Source organism: Primulina eburnea, chromosome 2 (genome assembly GCF_022965805.1).
Source record: "Primulina eburnea isolate SZY01 chromosome 2, ASM2296580v1, whole genome shotgun sequence".
Lineage (NCBI taxonomy): Eukaryota > Viridiplantae > Streptophyta > Magnoliopsida > Lamiales > Gesneriaceae > Primulina > Primulina eburnea.
Genome location: NC_133102.1, coordinates 19,784,338 through 19,804,324, shown reverse-complemented (window position 1 = coordinate 19,804,324; position 19,987 = coordinate 19,784,338). Strand labels below are relative to the sequence as shown.

The 19,987-nt window shown below is 39.3% G+C and overlaps 1 protein-coding gene across 1 annotated transcript; it reads left to right on the top strand.

Moving 5' to 3' along the window:
* Nucleotides 1-3,331: 3,331 nt before the first annotated feature.
* Nucleotides 3,332-6,474, top strand: LOC140824618 (ABC transporter G family member STR-like). Its single transcript, XM_073186191.1, has 4 exons — nt 3,332-3,924; nt 4,143-4,322; nt 4,403-4,671; nt 4,787-6,474. The coding sequence occupies exons 1-4, from the start codon at nt 3,565-3,567 to the stop codon at nt 6,426-6,428; spliced, it is 2,451 nt and encodes an 816-aa protein (XP_073042292.1). The 5' UTR covers nt 3,332-3,564; the 3' UTR covers nt 6,429-6,474.
* Nucleotides 6,475-19,987: the final 13,513 nt, after the last annotated feature.

Below are 19,987 nucleotides of genomic sequence, written 5' to 3'. Positions count from 1 at the left end.
CCATTTCTGCAACTGCTCATCTGAAGGTTGTCCTTTACAGATTCGGTCTAGCAAATCCGATTTGACTGTCAGATTAGATATTCTGGGAACCTTGCCCTTGGCATAAACCTCTAACCCAAACCTATGAATCTCAAACTGAAGAGGTCTCTGCACTGACTACTAAGCTACAACTGCCACTTTTATGCTCAAGGCGTCTGCGACAACATTAGCTTTTCCTGGATGATAGCTAATCTCCCAATCGTAGTATTTTTCCAATTCCAACCACCGTCTCTATCTCATATTCAGTTCTTTCTGCGTGAAAAAATACTTGAGACTTTTGTGATCAGTGAATATCTGGCATTTCTCTCCATACTGTAAAAGTGTCGTGTAGAAAAGGGAAGGCACAGACCCCGTGCCTATGTCCGTGTAGGGGTCTGTGTAGACTCTGTAAAAAGACACTACGAGGAAAACAAAGGAACGGACCCCGTGTAAGGGTCCGTGTCGGGGTCCGTGTACTCGCGGTAATAGAAAACCCATGAAATTTTTGTACATGTGCTGCTTAACGTTCTAGACTCGATTGGACGGACTATGAACCGACATCACGAGACCCATCCTAGATTGCTTCTACATTGACACCTCCTGTACAAACACCTCGAAACGACGACATCCAACCTACGAAACAATACAACTCAAAATATGGAATTTGACACCAAACTGTTTCCTACGAATTCTAATGAATTCAAGTGCCTATCGACAATAACCGCCAATCCAAATACCAACCCAACATCATACTAAGCATACCTAGATGCAGCAACGATCATCCGTCGATCTCCAACAAAGCCTTCAACAATAAAACTTCAAAAACGCATTAATAAACATATTTTTCAGAAAACGCAGTTTGAGCAGTCCCACGAAAAACGCCATAAATCACTCAATTTTTATCCAAATAATTCGAATTTACTGTTAGATTGAAGGTATCCAAAAGTTCTACAATTTTCATGGTGAATGTTTTCTCAAAATCACGACCGAAAAATTGCAGTTTTTGAAAAGGCAGTAAAAACGTAATTTGTGATCCAAAAACTGTTTCAAAATTGAATGAAACATTATTGCTCAAACTTCTACACATCACACATGTATTTTTACGCATAAATAACAACACAACACATAATATAACGGGATCGATGCAGAAATAACAGAATATACGTGCTTTATGATGATTTGAACTAGCGTAGCGACGATAACGAAGCGGAAATGGAGGGAGGATTGATCCGAGACGATTGTGGCACTAAAATCTTTCACGAAATTAAAGAAAAGTTGCTGGAAAATTCGAAGGAGAGGGGCGGCTGATACAAACTTGAGGAACCCAATGTTTTGCTCTCAAATTTCTGAAAATAAAATGTCTAGGTGTGTGTTGTGTGTTTTGGTGTGTGTAAAAACATGTAAGTGTGTGTGAGTGTGTGTAACGTGTGTGAGTGAGTAATTAGGGGAATATTTGCTTCATTAAATAATTAATCAAGCTATTTAAAATGTTAAACCAATTAGCAAGCTAATAAAAATGGTAAACTATTACTCAATTTACAAAAATCCACTATTTTAAAATAAAACACACTATTGCTAACTTTTAAAAAAAATCTTAAAACCACCTAATAATTAAATTAGGCTTTTAAATACTAAAACTTAATAAATTATTTAAAATTCCCCAACCTCAACTTAAAATAAAATGCTGCCTTTAAAAATTGCCAAACTCTTCACCGGTCTCTCTATTCCTCTATCTCGCCTATGAAACTCGAAACACCTTTTAACGTGCATCACATAAATGTAGACAATTTAAAATAATACATTTAAATAAATCATGCACCACTAAGAGTCATTTTAAAATTAAATAAATAATTTAATAATTAAATAAATGCATGTGTTATACGTGTACTGATTTCGGGCTCTACATATTTAATATATAAATATATTATATTAATAAAATACTAAAGCTTCTGAGGGACTAAAAAATTATCGAACTAAATAATTTAAGCTCTATTTCAGCTCGAAAAAAATTTCGAACATGTGCGAGTTTGACTCGAATTCGACAAGCTTGAATACAAATTAAATATTTTTGAGTTAGCTCGAAATAGCTCGAAAAGCTCGTTAACCAGCTCGGTTTATTTACACCTCTACCCATCCCATCTCCATGGGGTATCCAATTTATCTCCACCATCATACCCGTCGGATGATTGGATATTCATACCTTACCCAAATATCTATCACCAACTATAATTGAATTTTATCAAATTTGAATTATTTCGAGTAAGTTATGGATATTTACTAAATTGTTGAGAAAAATAAGGAAAAATATATAAAAATAAGTAAATTAAACATTATAGAAAAATGAGAAAATATTAAAAACAATTTGTCAATAAAATCGTTAGCAAAACAAAATAGCATCAATTCTTTACTAATATTTTTCTTCACTAGATCAAATTAATATTATTCAACAAAAAATTATTAGAATTAACACGTGTCATTCCTCTATTGAATCACTTCTAACATTTTCAATGACATCTATACTATTATATTAAGTGTGAGGGCCTTAAAATAACTACTTTTGAGGACACCAAAATATTTAATTTCATAATTACCCTTTTTACTCTACTAAAACATTTTCAAGTCACTCCATATTTTAAATATAAAAAAATCAAAACAAAACTTCCCTTTTAAATCGAACAATTTTTCTAAAACGAAAATAATTTCATGTTAATTATTTAGTATTATTTAATAAAATTAAAAATAATAATAGCACATGCAATGCATGTGCATCTTTTACTAATGTAAATAAACTATCATAGCAGAACAATGATTGATTCGTGTTCACTTTTAAATCTGTAATTGCTTGAAATATCGAAAATTTGCTGAATAGTTTCGGACAAGTATTGGTCAATATGCTTGGAAATAAATTTTTTTTAGAGTGAGTCTCATGTGAGACTGTCTCACGGATCTTAATTTGTGAGACGTATCAACCATACCAATATTCACAATAAAAAATATTACTCTTAAGCATAAAAAGTAATATTTTTTCATGGATGACCCAAATAAGTGATCTGTCTCACAAATACGACCCGTGAGACCGTCTCACACAAGTTTTTGCCATTTTTTTTATTATTCATCAAATGAAGTAATAGAACTGAAATGGAGCTTTATTGGCGTTTGAAAGAAGAAACATTACCTCCAAAGGAGAAGGGTATCTACCACGAGCAACGTTATAAAAAAGAAAAGATTCACCAATTAATGACTAGAATTGAACAAATATTGTTGTTGGACTGGAACAATGAATCACAACAAAACAATTCAAATACGACATAAATTTGTCTCTTCTTTCATAACCAAATGATTCAAAGATATGTTCCCCGGAGATATCAAAGTAAACCAACGACAAGTACAAAGACAAAATGTTACAGCCTTGCGCTGTACCATTTCCTTCATTTTAACCGGCACAATTTTATACCCTTTTATCTATTTTAATTTATAAATGTTCCTAAGTATCTCAAGTCCAGTTCTTAAGAAAGTGCAACTTTCACAATCATAGAGTTAGAGAATATGGCAAAAGTTTCGCTTAACGCTAAGGGGAAGAATAAGAACCTCGAGAGCCTGTTGGATATGGATCCAAATAAGCAAGGGGATAAAAACGTGGCAAGGCAGCCTCAAAAGCTGCTTCCGGGACATGGTCTTGAGTTCAAGAACTTGTCTTACAGTGTATTGATGAAAATTAAAAAAGACGACATGTGGATCAATAAGGAAACTTATCTTCTTAATGACATTTCTGGGCAGGCTGCAAAAGGAGAAATATTGGCCATCATGGGTCCCAGTGGTGCCGGCAAGTCTACCTTTCTCGATGCTTTGGCAGGCCGGATTGCTCAGGGAAGTCTTGAAGGTTCTGTCAGCGTAGATGGTAAACAAGTACGTTTTTCTGTATCTATTATCAATCGGACATTTACATTAGCCATTGTATGGAAATGAATGCAAAATGGATTGAAATATGAAAAAATGTTCTTGTCAAACGCCTCTTGACCAAGTGTCATGCAGTCTCCGAAATTTGGAGAACGGCAAGGATTAAAACCTTGTCCAAATCCCCATTCATAAAGCTACCAAGTTACTAATGATGGTTCATTTTGCAGGTGACAACCAGCTACATGAAGATGATTTCATCTTATGTGATGCAAGATGATCAGCTCTTCCCCATGTTAACAGTTTTCGAGAGCTTCATGTTTGCTGCTGAAGTAAGGCTTCCTCCAACAATCTCCACCGCTGAAAAGAAGAAGAGAGTCCTTGAGCTCATCGAACAACTTGGCTTGATAGTATGGATAAGCTCTCTTGATAGTCTTTCCACTCCCCTTCTCCCTCTTTTCGTTTTTTGAAAACATGTACGATTTTGCAGAGTGCAATGCATACATACATTGGCAATGAGGGGAAAAGAGGGGTCTCCGGTGGAGAAAAGCGAAGAGTCACCATTGGAATTGACATAATCCACAAGCCATCTCTCTTGTTCCTTGATGAGCCAACTTCAGGTCTTGATTCCACGAGTGCATTCAGCGTAGTAGAAAAGTTGAAGGACATTGCAAGGAGTGGCAGCATAGTCCTCATGACAATACACCAGCCTTCATTCAGAATTCAAATGCTCCTTGACCATATCATGGTGCTTGCAAGGTATGTGTGCCTCTCCCAATTGGCTTGATGATTGATCACATTATAGGGACTTTTGGAGGATCCAGTCATTAGAATTCTGCATATCTTGGCTAAGGTAACCAATTTTATAGTACAGGGGGAGACTGATATACATGGGAACTCCGACCGATCTATCTGCATATCTTTCTGGGTTCCAAAGGCCAGTTCCTGATGGTGAAAACAGCTTAGAATACCTCCTAGATGTGATCAAAGAATATGATGGCTCAACTGTTGGACTTGATCCTCTTGTGCTGTATCAACGCGATGGGATAAAACCAGATCACGTTGCAAGCACTCCGATTCCTAAAACACCAAAAAGGTCCAAAACTCCTATGACTTCTTATGGAAAGAGTCCCTGCTCAAAGCACATTAATCTCCATAGCAGCCAATTTTCGACTACAAACATAGAGTTTCGTGCTTTTTCAGGGCAATTTGACAACGATGATGACGGCGATGAATTCAACGCTTCCCTTGAACGGAAAGGCAGGAAAGCTCATACTCCTATGAGCATGCAGAGTGGAATCTATAATGCTGGGTTGGCTTCCCACTTTTACAAAGATTTCTCAACCTGGATCTATCAAGGTGTAACAGGAACCCCACGGCGCCCTCCGACGTGGACACCTTTGCATACACCAGGACAAACTCCCGGAAAAACACCATATTCAGTTTCTAGAAATCACATTTCGAGCCATTATCAAATGCCCAATCGAAACCCTTCACATACAATGACCCCGTTGGTCTTTACCTCTCAACCTGATCCATATGCTCCTTCTTATGAAGAGTTTGACATGGCAGAAGAAATACTTGACGAGTCTGAGCACAGGCACAAATTTGCCAACCCCTGGCTCCGCGAGGTGGCGGTCTTATCGTGGAGAACTACCTTGAACGTGATTCGGACCCCTGAACTCTTCTTGTCCCGTGAGATTGTCCTGACAGTGATGGCTCTGGTACATTCAACCCTCTTCAAGAATCTCCACGAACAGGACTTCAAATCCATAAACAAGCTTCTCAATTTCTACATCTTCGCCGTCTGCCTCATCTTCTTCTCTTCCAATGACGCCGTCCCAACTTTCATTGAAGAAAGGTTCATCTTAATCCGAGAAACATCCCACAATTCTTATCGAGCTTCCTCTTATGTTATCTCCTCCCTTCTAGTCTACCTCCCATTTTTCGCAGCCCAGGCAATCACATATGCGGCAATCACTAAATTCATGCTTCATTTAAATAGCAGCATCCTCTACTTCTGGCTGACCCTCTATGCCTCACTGATAACGACCAATGCCTATGTGATGCTGGTGAGTGCAATGGTTCCAAGTTACATCACTGGCTACGCAGTAGTGATAGCCACAACAGCTCTGTTCTTCTTAACTTGTGGGTTCTTCTTGAAGCCTTCCCAAATCCCCAAATATTGGAAATGGCTTCATTATATATCTGCACTCAAGTACCCATTTGAAGCATTGCTGATAAATGAATTCAAAGGCACACATTGTTACCATGGAAAAAGAAACGAACTTTCGCCAGGTCCCCTGGGAGAGATAAAGCTCAGTGAACTACACAACGTATCACAACCATTGCCTTCTAGCTGCAATTTAATTGGTGAAGACATTCTATTCACAATGGATATTCATAAAATCGAGAATATCTGGATTGACATTGGTATTCTGCTGGCATGGGGTGTTCTTTATCGGTTCTTCTTCTATGTGGTTCTCCGGTTTTATTCAAAAAATGTGAGAAAATAAAGCCTGGATTTGACAGTCTATTGTTCCCATCTTTCTTTGAGGTGGACAGCTTTCTCAAATGCAAGGCAGTTGGTCACCCCTGAAACAGTGGTAGCATTCAGTTCTATCGCATCCAAATTGTCTTCGGGATTTGTAATATTTGGTCTATTTTACACTTTTTTAACATGAAAAATAAAAGAATAATGTGGACATATCCATGGAACGAAGTCAGAAAAATCCAGTACTTATTCATTCTCGGATGCAAAAGTAATAGCTTTCATTCTCGGTGGAAGCAGTTAGATAACTATGTAGAAAACCTGTAATTAATATACAAAATATAATAACGTAATCCAATACATGTAAATTTTAAAAAAATCCTAACTAAATTATTTTAATTTATTAATTAATAATGGTAGGTATGTTTACATGTTAAAAATGTGGTTTTCTACTAGAATGAATAAAACTGTGTTTTAAAGATTATTCGAGACGTGAACGAGAAAGATAGACCTGGGACTCTGAAGGCAAAATATTTTTATTAAATGATTATTTTAATTATATAACATATGGCATATTAAATATGAAAATTTTAAAAATGATGTCTTTTGAGATGTTTTTATATGTCGAGTCGTTTTTAAACCGATAATCGATTTTTGACGAAAATAAGGACTTTTTGGAGGCTTATTTTATATTTTCGAAAACTTTCTTAAACGAGATATTTTTCCAACATTCTAATGGGCCAAATTAGCCTATTATGCTAAGGTTATTGGGCCTAAATTTCTACCTTATTATTTATAACTGATGGGATCGATTAGGGGGTAATCGTTGAGCTACAATAGCTCTGTTTTTGAAATATTGAACACTGATGAATTAAATCAAGTTTGATATGAAATCAAGCGGAAACACTCGAAATAATCTTTCGTAGAAACCGATTAAAAATTTTGTAAAGCATTTAAAATATATGTATGTTGAATGAGTAAAAATATTTTAGTTGAAGCATTTTTTCAAACAATTGATATGCAATATTTTGGTATTTGAAGAACACATAAAATGCTTCATGTAGTGCCCAAATTCAGTACACGTATAACTCATGCATATATTTAATTGTTAAATTCCTTATTTAAATTTAACACGAGTCTTAGCCTTACCCGATCTATTTAAATGTATTATTTTAAATCTTTTTTTTATGTTTATGTGATGCACGTTAAAATATTTTTCGAGTTTCATGTTTCAGGAGATTATTCGAGGTGAGATCGAGTAAAAGACCCGGTGACGGTTTTGGCAATTTAAAATACGGTATTTTATTTTAAGTTAAGGATGGGGCATTTTTAACTAGTTTATTTTGTTGTTAGTGTTTTAAAGCCTAATTTAATTATTAGATGAATTTTAGAATTTAAAACTTTTAAAGTTAGCACATGTACATTTTATTTTAATTAGAAACGTTGTGAAGGGAGAGGTAATATGTTCTTTTAAATTAGTTACTAATTATTAACTAAGCAAAGTTTACTCTCCTTAATTTATAAATTAAACGCACACACACTTTTTCAAACACTAGAAATCGGCACACACACACACACTCTTCATTATTCACAATTTTATTATTTTGAAAAGAAGAAAAACGTAGGGTTCTTGTTCCTAGAGCAACCGCCCCTCCTCCATTAGATTTCCAGCAAGGTTTTGTTGATTTTATTGCTATAAAACGTCCCACGTTCATCCCGGATCAACCTCGCATCTCTCCCCGCTTCGGTATTGTCGTCACGGTATTTTTGAATATCATAAGGTACGTAAAATCTCTCTTTTGCTGCGTCGATCATGTCATATTATGTGTTGCGTTGTTTTATGCGTAAAATTCATGTATGATGTTCATAGTTTGAGCGGTTAATTGTTTGGATCGATTTTGAAGGAAATTTTTAGATCTAAATCACGTTTTTACTGTTCTTCTTAAAACTGCGATTTTTAGGTCGTGAATCTGAGAAAGATTTCAACGTGAAAATTGTAGAAATTTTTGATACCTTCGATTTGATATAAAATTCGAAATGTTTGGATAAAAATTGAGTGAGTTATGACGCTTTTCGTGGGACTGCTCAAACTGCGTTTTCAGAAAATTATGTATTGATGTGTTCTCGAGATTTTATTGTTGCAGGCTTCGTTGGGAATCGACAGGTGATCGTTGCTGCATCTAGGTATGCTTAGTACGATGATGGGTTGTTATTGGACGTGTCGCTTAGTGTCGATAGGCACTCGAATACACTAGAAGCCGCAGGAAGTGTTTTGATGTCGAAATTTGAGTTTACGAATTTGTTGCTAGTTTAGGGTGCGTTGATGTTTGAGAAATTCTATGGAGTCGAGTATGGATCATAGTGTCCTAGGATGAGTCTCGAGGCGTTGATCACGGCATGTGTAATCGAATTGGGAGAGTATAAGTTTATGGGTCGCGGAGTCTAGCTTACTCGGCGCCCGAGCGGTAACTTTTTGCCACCCGGGAGCCATTCTTTCTGTCCGAGTGTTTTTCCCCGTAACTTCGGCGCCCGAGCGGAAGTTTGTTACCGCCCGAGCGCGGACCCTGGCGCCCGAGCGGTATAGTTTCACCGCCCGAGCGCCACCCCTTCTGTCCAAATATTTTGTTCCTGCTTCTTTTCAAGATTTATTAGTAAGTGTATGTCTTTTATTGTTGGGAAATGTGCACACATCTTTTAGATATTGTTCGGTGTTCAATGTCGTGGGTTAGTACGATGATTTAATGAGGTCAAGGCGCGAGAGATCTAGAAAGTCATAAGATATTTAATTACTTCGGTGGTGAGCACGAGTACGTACGTCTAAGCTATCAAATGTAAGTACATGTAATTGCGTTGGTATGTGCAGCAGCGGCCCCGATCGAAGTCCAACGGATCCCTCAACGCCAAGTAAGTATGTTGACGTGCAAAAAGATAATATTTTAAGTTTTGAGGTATGCTTAATGTCTTGTGACGAAATTATGAATGGGTTTGGAAGTCGGTGAACGTGGCCGAGGACCTCTCCACCCCGTTAAAATTATGAACAGGTTAGATCGTGGTTGGAAAGCGTTAAACCATGAACGGGGACCAACCAGCCCGTTAAATCATGAACGGGGATCTCATGTATGTGGCAGTGGATACGTCCCTGTCAACCCAGTACTGTGGTTTGTCTGATCAGGCGTTTATTATGTATGGGTCACTTGCTTTGAAACCTGCCTCTAGGCAAAATGAAGTCGTGTATGTTTAAGTATGATCAAGTATGCTAGCATGTTTATGAAAGCTTTCAAGTTAAGGCACGTCTATGTATGTATGCAAGTTCAAGTTCATTTTAAGGCCAAACTTCAAGTATGTATGTCCTATTTTAAAGTTGCATGTGGTTTTATTATGTAGTACTCGTTACTTCCAGTTTATACGTGTTGAGTCTTTAGACTCACTAGACTTGATCGATGCAGGTGAGGATGTCTATGAGGAGACAAGAGGTGGGGAACAAGGAGCAGGCTTGGATTGAACGGGAGGCTAGACCCGAGGACCGCACACGTTATTTTAATATTTTTTTATGCAAGTTTGAAATACTCTGATTTTATGTTTTGGTGAGGGATGTTTGGAACAAGTATTTTGTTAGTAAATTTTATTTGTGATGGATGCTTTCCAAGATATTTTAGGAGCGATGAGTTGACGACCATATGGATGTTTTATTAAGAAATTTAATTTTCCGCAAATTTTAAGTAGCAAAAGTACGGTTCGTTACAGTTGGTATCAGAGCGGTGTTCTTGTAAAGGGTTACGCCTACTGCCAGTCGCAAGAAGCTCACGAAGTCACACCTCAAGTCTGTAAGTTTAAATTTTTTAAATTCATGTTATGTAGTAAGCATTACGTTTGATTTCAGCATGTCTATGTTTTAAGTTCGAGTTACGTGCATCCTATGATATTAGTCGTATGTTCATGCATGTGGGTTTACGTGTTGGGTAAATTATTGGAACAGTATGCCTCCTAGACGTGTGATTGACCGTGAAGCAAGGGACAAGGATAGAGAAGCTCGTGAGGAGAGGAGAGACGTTCCTCCACCTCCACCTCCAGACATGCAGGCACAGATGCTTGCAGGTATGACGCAGTTCTTCGCGCAATTTGCGGGGAACCAGGCTACAGCAGCGGGTGTAGGGGCGAGGCCCCAACCGGAAGCAGTGTATGAGAGGTTTAGGAGGATGAGTCCAAAGGAGTTCTCGCGTACCACTGACCCGATGATAGCTGAAGGATGGATCAAATCCATTGAGGTAATATTCGACTTTATGGAACTGACGGATGCAGACAAGGATAGATGTGCCACCTTCTTGTTGACTGGGGACGCTAGATTATGGTGGGAGAGCGTATCAGTGGCAGCCAACTTGCAGACTTTGCCTTGGACCGGATTCAAGGAAGTGTTCTTCGCCAAGTACTTCACTGAGGAAGTACGCTTTCGCCTGACCAGGGAATTTATGACACTGGGGCAGGGGGACAGCAGCGTGGCAGACTTTGTCAGAAAGTTTGAGAGGGGGTGTTACTTCGTACCCCTCATTTTGAATGATGTCCAGGCTAAGCTGAGACATTTCATGGATGTATTGCGGCCAATCTAGCGGCGTGATGTGAGGGTAGCTGGCCCCATTTCTTATGCAGTAGCCGTATTTAGGGCTTTGGCGGCAGAACAAGACCAGCGGGACATTGAGGCAGACAGGCAGGGCAAGAGGCCCTATCAGGCTCTACCGCAGCAGCAACAGCATCAGAGGACTCAGTTTAAGAAACCTTACCAGGGGCAACCGGGAAAGAAACCCTATCAGGGACCGCCGAAAGGCAAGGGTCCTATCCAGCAGCAGGGGGCGCTTCAGAGGCCCGGTAATTTCCCAGTGTGTCAGAAATGCAATCGCCAGCATCCCGGTCGATGCTTATGGGGATCGGGAAATGTTTTAAATGTGGAGCTACGGACCACATGTTGAAAGAGTGCCCACACTAGAAGCAGCCAACCCAAAGGAGAGTATTCGCCATGCATGCCCAAGAGGTGAATCCAGACACTACCCTTTTGACTGGTAATTTATTTAATTCAGTACAATATTGATTTCTTTGCCTTGCATGTTTAATTTTAATTGGGAATACTAGTGTTTTAGTTGGAATTGTGGGTGACTTTTGTTGCATAAAGTTTATTGTAGAATTTTTGGGATATAAGTTAGTTTGTTGTGCTAACGCATCTCAGGGAATATTTTCATAAAGAAATTAACCACGATGGCACTGATAGATTCAGGAGCCACTCACTCCTTTATCTCGGAAACTTTTGCTAATCATCTGGATATCAAGTCCATTGGCCTAGACATAAATTTTTCGGTGACAGTCCCATCCGAGGAAGAGCTGTTAGCAACTAGCTTGATCAGAGATATCGATCTAGAATTGCAGGGCCATCTAGTATATGCAGATTTGATTCTATTGTCGATGCCAGAGTTCGACATTATTTTGGGAATGGACTGGCTGAAAAAGAACAGGGTCCTGATTGACTTCCAGAAAAGATCAGTATTTGTTAGACCGTTGGGCATGGAACAGTTTCTATTTGAGCCAGACAGATGGAGAAGTTTCCCTCGCATGATTTCGTTCATGCAGGCGAGGAGGCTGACTTCAAAGGGGTGTCAGGCCTTCTTGGCTAGTATTATTTCAACGCCTGATGTGCACACTCCACCTTTATCCGACGTGCCAGTAGTCAGTGAATTCCCAGACGTCTTCCCAGACGATGTTTCAGGTCTTCCACCAGAGAGAGAGGTAGTGTTTGCTATTGATCTCATGCCAGGAACAGTGCCAATCTCTAAGGCGCCGTACCGATTAGCTCCAGCTGAGATGTTAGAGCTCAAGCAGCAGAGTTAGGAGCTTCTCGACAAGGAATTCATTCGCCCTAGTTTCTCACCGTGGGGCGCGCCAGTACTCTTTGTGAAAAAGAAAGATGGAAGCATGAGACTCTGCATCGATTACCGTGAGTTGAACAAGGTAACGATCAAGAATAAGTACCCACTTCCTAGGATTGAAGACTTGTTTGATCAGTTGCAGGGAGCTACAGTGTTCTCTAAGATAGATCTTCGATCAGGGTATCACCAGCTGAAGGTTAAGGATGGAGATGTTCACAAGGCGGCCTTCAGGACCAGATATGCGCATTACGAGTTCTTAGTAATGCCATTTGGATTGACGAATGCTCCAGCAATTTTCATGGATCTCATGAATCGAGTATTTCAGCCTCTCCTTGACCAGTTTGTCATAGTGTTTATTGACGATATTCTCATATACTCGAAGATCCATGAGGAGCATAGCCAGCATTTGAGGACAGTGTTGCTGGTTTTGCAGAGTCGCAAGTTATTTGCGAAGTTCAGTAAGTGCGAGTTTTGGTTGCAGAAAGTAGCGTTTTTGGGTCATATAGTGTCTAGCAGTGGTATTGAAGTGGATCCAACAAAGGTAGTAGCCGTTAAGGAATGGGTTGAGACAAAGAATGCAGTTTTTTGGGTCTAGCTGGTTACTACGGTAAGTTCATTCAGGGATTTTCATCCATATCAGTGCCACTCACTTCACTAACCAAGAAAAATGCTAAGTTTGTGTGGAGTGAAGAATGCCAGAAGAGCTTCAACACTTTGAAGCAAGCGCTTATTTCAGCGCCAGTACTAGCCATGCCATCTGGGCAAGGAGATTTTGTGTTGTATACCGATGCATCTAAGCTTGGGTTAGGCGCAGTGTTGATGCAGCAGGGTCGGGTTATAGCTTATGCTTCCAGGCAGTTGAAAGTGCATGAGAAGAACTATCCGACGCATGATCTTGAATTAGCCGCAGTTGTCTTTGCGTTGAAAATTTGGAGACACTATTTGTATGGCGAGAAGTGTCTGATTTTCACTGATCACAAAAGTCTGAAATATTTCTTCACGCAGAAAGAGCTGAACATGAGGCAGAGACGGTGGTTGGAAGTGGTGAAAGACTGTGATTGCGAGATTAGCTACCATCCGGGAAAAGCTAATGTTGTGGCAGATGCCTTGAGCAGAAAGTTTGCAGTCATAGCTCAGTTATCAGTGCAGAGACCTCTTCAGTCTGAGATTCAGAGGTTTGGTTTGGAAGTTTACCTTAAGGGCAAAGCACCAAGGCTGTCTAATCTGACAGTCCAGTTTTCTCTGCTAGACCGTATCCGGACAGGCCAGTCTTCTGATGAGCAATTGCAGAAATGGAGACTGAAGGATAAAACCAAGGGCAGTCTACTGTACCCAGTGTCAGATGGTATTTTGAGATACAGAGGTAGAATGTGGGTGCCTAGTGTTGATTCGATCAGAGAGGATATTCTCGCAGAGGCACACTCATCTCCGTATTCTATTCACCCAGGCGGTACCAAGATGTATAAGGGCCTACAGATTCTGTATTAGTAGCCAGGGATGAAGAGAGACATCCACAGGTTTGTGTCCGAATGCCTCACTTGTCAGCAGGTGAAGGCGGAGCATCAGAAGCCAGCAGGATTGGTTAAGCCACTCCCCATCCCAGAGTGGAAATGGGAGAACATCACGATGGACTACGTCGTTGGATTGCCTAGACCAGTCAGAGGCTTTCATTCCATTTGGGTTATTGTGGATCGACTCACGAAGTCCGCGCACTTTTTGCCAGTGAAGACGACTTTCTCCATGACGCAGTACGCGTAGCTTTATATCAGGGAGATAGTCCATTTACATGGGTTCCTAGTTTCGATTGTGTTCGACAGGGACCTGAGGTTTACGTCGTCCTTCTTGAAGAGCTTACATGCAGCCATGGGGACGAAGTTGCTTTTCAGTACAGCTTTTCACCCGCAGACAGATGACCAGTCTGAGCGAGTGATTCAGATTTTGGAGGATTTATTGCGTGCCTACACGATCGATTTCCAGGGAACTTGGGAATCAAATTTACCTCTAGTGGAGTTTACCTATAACAACAGTTTCCAAGCATCTATAGGTATGGCCCCCTACGAGACGTTGTACGGACGGAAGTGCAGATCACCAGTTCATTGGGATGAGGTTGGTGAAAGAGCAGAACTTGATCTGGAGATAGTTCAGCAGACTGCAGATGTGGTGGTCAAGATTCGAGACAGAATGAAGACCGCCCAGAGTCGCCAAAAGAGCTATGCTGATAAGAGAAGGGGGGATCTCTAGTTTGCCGTTGGTGATCACGTATTCATCAAGATAGCACCTATGAAGGGTGTAATGAGATTTGGGAAGAGAGGCAAGCTGAGTCCGAGGTTTATTGGGCCGTTTGAGGTTTTGGACAGAGTTGGGACATTAGCTTACCGTGTATCCCTTCCGCCGAATCTGGCCAGGGTACACAATGTGTTCCATGTTTCTATGCTGAGGAAGTATCTAGCCAATCCTTCGCATATTATGAGTTACGAGCCGTTGCAGCTTTCTCCAGACCTGTCATATGACGAGAGACCCGTCCAAATCCGAGACAGACAGGAGCGGAGACTTCGGAACAAAGTGACCAAGTTGGTCAAGGTCCAGTCGCTAAACCAAGCAGTGGAAGAAGCCACTTGGGAGTCAGAGTATTGGAAACTAAATTCTGGAGTTTGACAAAATATGAATCAACTGAAAATACGAACCAAATGATCAAGCAAACTGAACTAAGCAACTGAACTCAGCAACTGAATCTACGCAACTGAAAATTCAGTTATTCTCCTCACCAGTAACTGAAACACGTCAACCGAAAAAGAGACATAAAAGACTGCAACTGAATGTGGAACGACGCACTTCAATCAATACAGCTTGGAACAACGCATTTCGACTAAAGCAGTAAAAAACGCCGCACTACAATAAATGAAGCAAATAAAGCCCAAGAAATAATGAAGTGGTAATCAACGGACACAAATATTCAAATATATCTCAAGTTACCGTTGGAAGGGAAGCTTATAAATATGACAGAAAACCACCTGAAAAAGAAGAAGATCACTCGATTCAAAGCTTGTTGTCATTCTGCCAAAATCTTAGCTCAATCTTACTTGATTTATTTCGTAGCAGTCAAGGCTACAATTTGAGCTCACTAGTACTTTGTATTAATCGTGCTAAGATCAGTTACGCACTGAGAATTCTCTGTAATACTATGAGTTTTAGTTTTTGGCAGTGAGAAGTCCAAACTGAAGTGGGTCAGTACAATTCTTTTATTTGATCAAAGTCTTTTAGTGAAAATCCTATCCTTGAGATAGAAGGGGTGACGTAGGAGTAATTTAAATCTCCGAACATCCAGAAACAATTCTTGCGTATTTTATTTGTGTATTCTATCTTTCAGTCAGTTACTTTCCGCAACTAATTCAGTTTAACTGATTGTCATTGACCAACAAGATTCCGAGAATCAGTTTGTCACCAAACTGAACTCAAAAATTCAAAAGATCAGTTTTAATTGTGAGTGTTTATTCAACCCCCCCTTCTAAACACTCTTGATACGTTAATCGATCCTATCAAGTGGCATCAAAGCAGTTGAATCTTGTTCTTGAATACTTTTGACCTATAAACTTGCTAGCATGACTTCATTCAACAAAATTCCTATGTTCTCCAGAGAAGAATTTGATGATTGGAAAATCAGAATGCAGGCTCATTTAGCTGCACAAGATGATGTCATGTGGTATGTCATAACTGATGGACCCATGAAAATTCTAAAAACAAATACAACACTTGCCTTAACAGAAGGGGCACCGCAAAGAATAGAAAAATCCCAGAGATGAATGGACAACTGAAGATAAAAGAAAAGCAAATCTTGATAATGTGGCTAAAGAAATTCTGTACAAAACGCTGGACAAATTAACCTTCAGCAAAATAAAGATGTGTAAGACATCCAAAGAAATTTGGGAGAAGCTGATCCAGCTGTATGAAGGAAATGATCAAACCAAGGAAAATAAACTTTCTGTTTTTGTTCAAAGGTTTGATAACATCAAAATGAAAGCAGGAGAATCAATGCACGAGTATGATGAAAGAGTAAGTAGTGTCATCAATGAGTTAAATGCACTTGGAAAAGTGTATACCAACAAAGAGATTGCACTAAAGATAATGAGAGATCTTCCCAAGGAATGGGATGTCAAGACCATGGCAATGAGGGAGTCCAAAGATCTAAACCAGATTGAACTTCATGATTTGTTTGTGATTTAAAGGCTTATGAGTTCGAGCTGCAGACCAGAGAAGGAGAACCATCTACCCCTGCAGCCACAACTGCTCTAGCTGCTATCAGAACAGAACCAATCAGTTCAGTCGAAAAATCTGCTGATCAATTGAGCAGTGATGCTATGTTGTTGTTCATCAAAAAATTTGGAAGGTTCTTGAGAAAGAACCAAGGAAACTTCCAGAAGCCATACCAAAGGAACAACTCCAAGGATGAATCAAATGCCTGCTACAATTGTGGCAAATCAGGCCACTTTATTGCTGATTGTCCTAAACCGAAGAATGATAGTCAAGGCTCAACTGATAGAAGAAAGAAATCATATGAGCACAAAAGAAGACCCAAAGAAGATAAGAAGTCCTTCAGGAAGAAACATGAAGTACTCTTAGCTGAAGAAAACAAATCTAAATGGGCAGAAACTGACAGTGAGGAGTCAGAACCAGAATGCTCATGCAGCTCCAGTGATGATGAGGAAATCAAGTGTTTGATGGCCAATAATGCAGAAGAAGAGTCATCTAGCCAACAGGTATTTGATTTCAGTTCAACTGATTTTACACGAAAAGAACTCTATCTAACACTACATGACATGTTAATTGAGTATCAAAAGCTTGCATCATCATTTGAAAAAATCAAAGCAAAGCAAACTGATCCCACAGACAATAAAATCAAAACTGATGAATCAGTTGATGTGTTGAGTCTAAAAAGGGAGATTGTTGAGTTAAAAGCAGAGAGAAATAAAAATCAATCATTAATCCAGAAGTTGATGCTTGAAACTCAAAACAGACTGAGCTCATTCAGTCTTGGAACAAGTCATCAACTGCACTGAGTGAGATGCAGAATTCACAAAAATCAGTTTCTGATAAAACAGGTTTAGGGTTCTATAGTCAAGGAGAAATGTATCCAAATGATACTCAACCAAAGCCAAAAATAGACAAAGGAAAATACATTAATTTTGTCAAAGCAACAGTGGTACAAGAACAAATTGTGCCCAGTAAACTGATTGAGCAACCTACTAAGTATATGAGTAAGGCTAGAAGATATGGATTTGGTTATAGCCAAAAAATTTCAACTGATTCACAAAGTCAGTCATTAAAGAGGTTTCACAAGAACTATTCGAATACCCACTTCAATTACTATAACTGCAAGCCAGTTCAGAAGAGATATAGACTGAACAATCAGTTGAATAAAGCAAAACACATATTATATCATCTGTACACTACACACCAAGCACACAAAAGCCGAGAAAAACCATTTGGAATACAGCTACTGGAAAGTCTGTTAGACTAATCCAAGTATGGGTTCCTAAGGGACTAATCAGTTCAGGACCCAAATAGATATGGGTACCAAGTTATATTATATGTGTGATTGCAGGTAACATGTACAAACAAGAACTCAATATGGTATTTGGACAGTGGATGTTCGCGGCATATGACAGGAGATGCGAGTGTGCTATCTCAACCGATCAAATTCAGTGGTCCAAACATCAGTTTCGGGGTCAATTCCAAAGGTAGAACTGTGGGTAAGGGTAAGCTTATCCATGGTAACTTTACTTTTAAAGATGTTCTATTAGTAGAAAACCTGAAGTATAACTTGATTAGCATCAGTCAGTTATGTGACAATGGATTCTCAGTTCAATTTGACAAAAATTCATGTTTAGTCAAAACTTTAACTGATAAAGTCATACTAACTGGCAAACATTGTGGAAACACATATAAAGTCAGTTGGAATGATCAAACTTATGCACCAGTCTGTTTTATTGCTTCCAAATCATCTAAAAACTGGTTGTGGTACAAGAGATTAAGTCATTTAAAATTTAAATCCATTGCCTATCTGAGTAAACATGAACTTGTAACTGGTTTGCTCAAAATAGACTTTTCAAAAGAAAAACTTTGCTCAGCATGTCAGTTTGGAAAACAAGTAAAATATTCTTTCAAAAACAAGGGCTGTAAATCTTCATCCCGATGCTTAGAAATATTGCACATGGATCTCTTTGGTCCTATACCAGTCATGAGTTTAGGGGGAATGAAATACACCTTGGTGATTGATTGTTGATGATTTTCCAAGATTTACTTGGGTTATCTTTCTCAAATCAAAAGACCAAACTGCTGCACACTTGATCAAGCTCTTCAAAAGACTTTTAAATGAAAAATCAGTTGGAATTGAATGAATCAGATCTGATCGAGGAACTGAATTCATCAATCAAACTCTTTCAAATTTCCTAGAAAATGCTGGAATCAAGCATGAGCACTCAGCAGCCAGAACTTCTCAGCAAAATGGTGTAGCTGAGAAAAGAAATCGGACCCTTAAAGAAGCTGCTAGAACGATGCCTGCTGATTCTGGTATTTCTCAAAGATTTTGGGCAGAGGCAGTAAACACTGTGTGTTACACTCAGAACAGATCAATGATTAATAAAAATCATATGAAAACACCATATGAGATCTGGCATGGAAGAAACAGTATAATTACTTATTTCAAAATATTCGGCTGTAGATGTTTTATTCTTGATAATGGTAAAAATTATTTAAAACATTTTCATGCTAAATCTGCAGAAGGAATATTTCTTGGATATTCATCTGTTAGTATAGCTTATAGAGTCTTCAACAAGAAAACCTTAAATGTTGAAGAATCTGCTCATGTTGATTTCGATGAAACTGAACTAACTGATAAGCCAACTGATCAAGTTGAGCTAGTTGATCGATTTACAGATATCAGTTTGGAGGATGATGAAGAAGAAGGCAATCATATTATTTAAAACAATCTCCAAACACCCGAACCAAAAGTGTCAGATCAGTCAACTGAACCAGAAGCCATTCTGTAATGCCCGAAATTTTATTACCGTAATCTGAGATTAATCTGAAATGATTTATAGATTAATTGAGACGATTATAGACAGAATGAATTCGATCGGGAAAGTCGAGGAAAGAATTGACAAAAGGTGCTAATACAAGTCCCCACGCACATGCACGACTTGAATGCGCGCACATGCGCGGAACATCCAGTAGCATTGGCGCATATGCACGACGTAAATGGCGCACATGCGCGGGAGGGGCAGTAGGTACGGCGCATATGCGCGAGAAAAGTGGCGCATATGCGCGAGAAGTCAAAGCGCTAGTTTGCATAACTGGCGCATATGCGCGACATAAATGGCGCATATGCGCGGGTTGGGTGCATATGCACGACAGAAATGGCGCATATGCGCGAGAAGGAAAAGTGCTGGTTCGAACAACCGGCGCATATGCGCGACTTTGTGCGCGCATATGAGCGAAACGTGCAGAACATGCAATGAGCCATTTGTCGTCCATGCGTGTGTGTGTATATATATATATATATATACAAAACCGATATTTCAGAATTGGAAATCAGAAAATCCTGGAGAAAAGCTTTCAAATTCTCTCCGAAGCTTATAGTTACGATTTTGTGAAATCCGTCCGTCCGTTTTTGAATCCA

Excerpts from the sequence above, each read along its gene's own strand:
- LOC140824618 (XM_073186191.1), top strand. The coding sequence starts at position 3,565 with ATGGCAAAAGTTTCGCTTAACGCTAAGGGGAAGAATAAGAACCTCGAG. Across the intron at positions 3,925-4,142 it reads TCAGCGTAGATGGTAAACAA|GTGACAACCAGCTACATGAA; the intron begins GTACGTTTTTCT and ends TTCATTTTGCAG. Across the intron at positions 4,323-4,402 it reads TCGAACAACTTGGCTTGATA|AGTGCAATGCATACATACAT; the intron begins GTATGGATAAGC and ends ACGATTTTGCAG.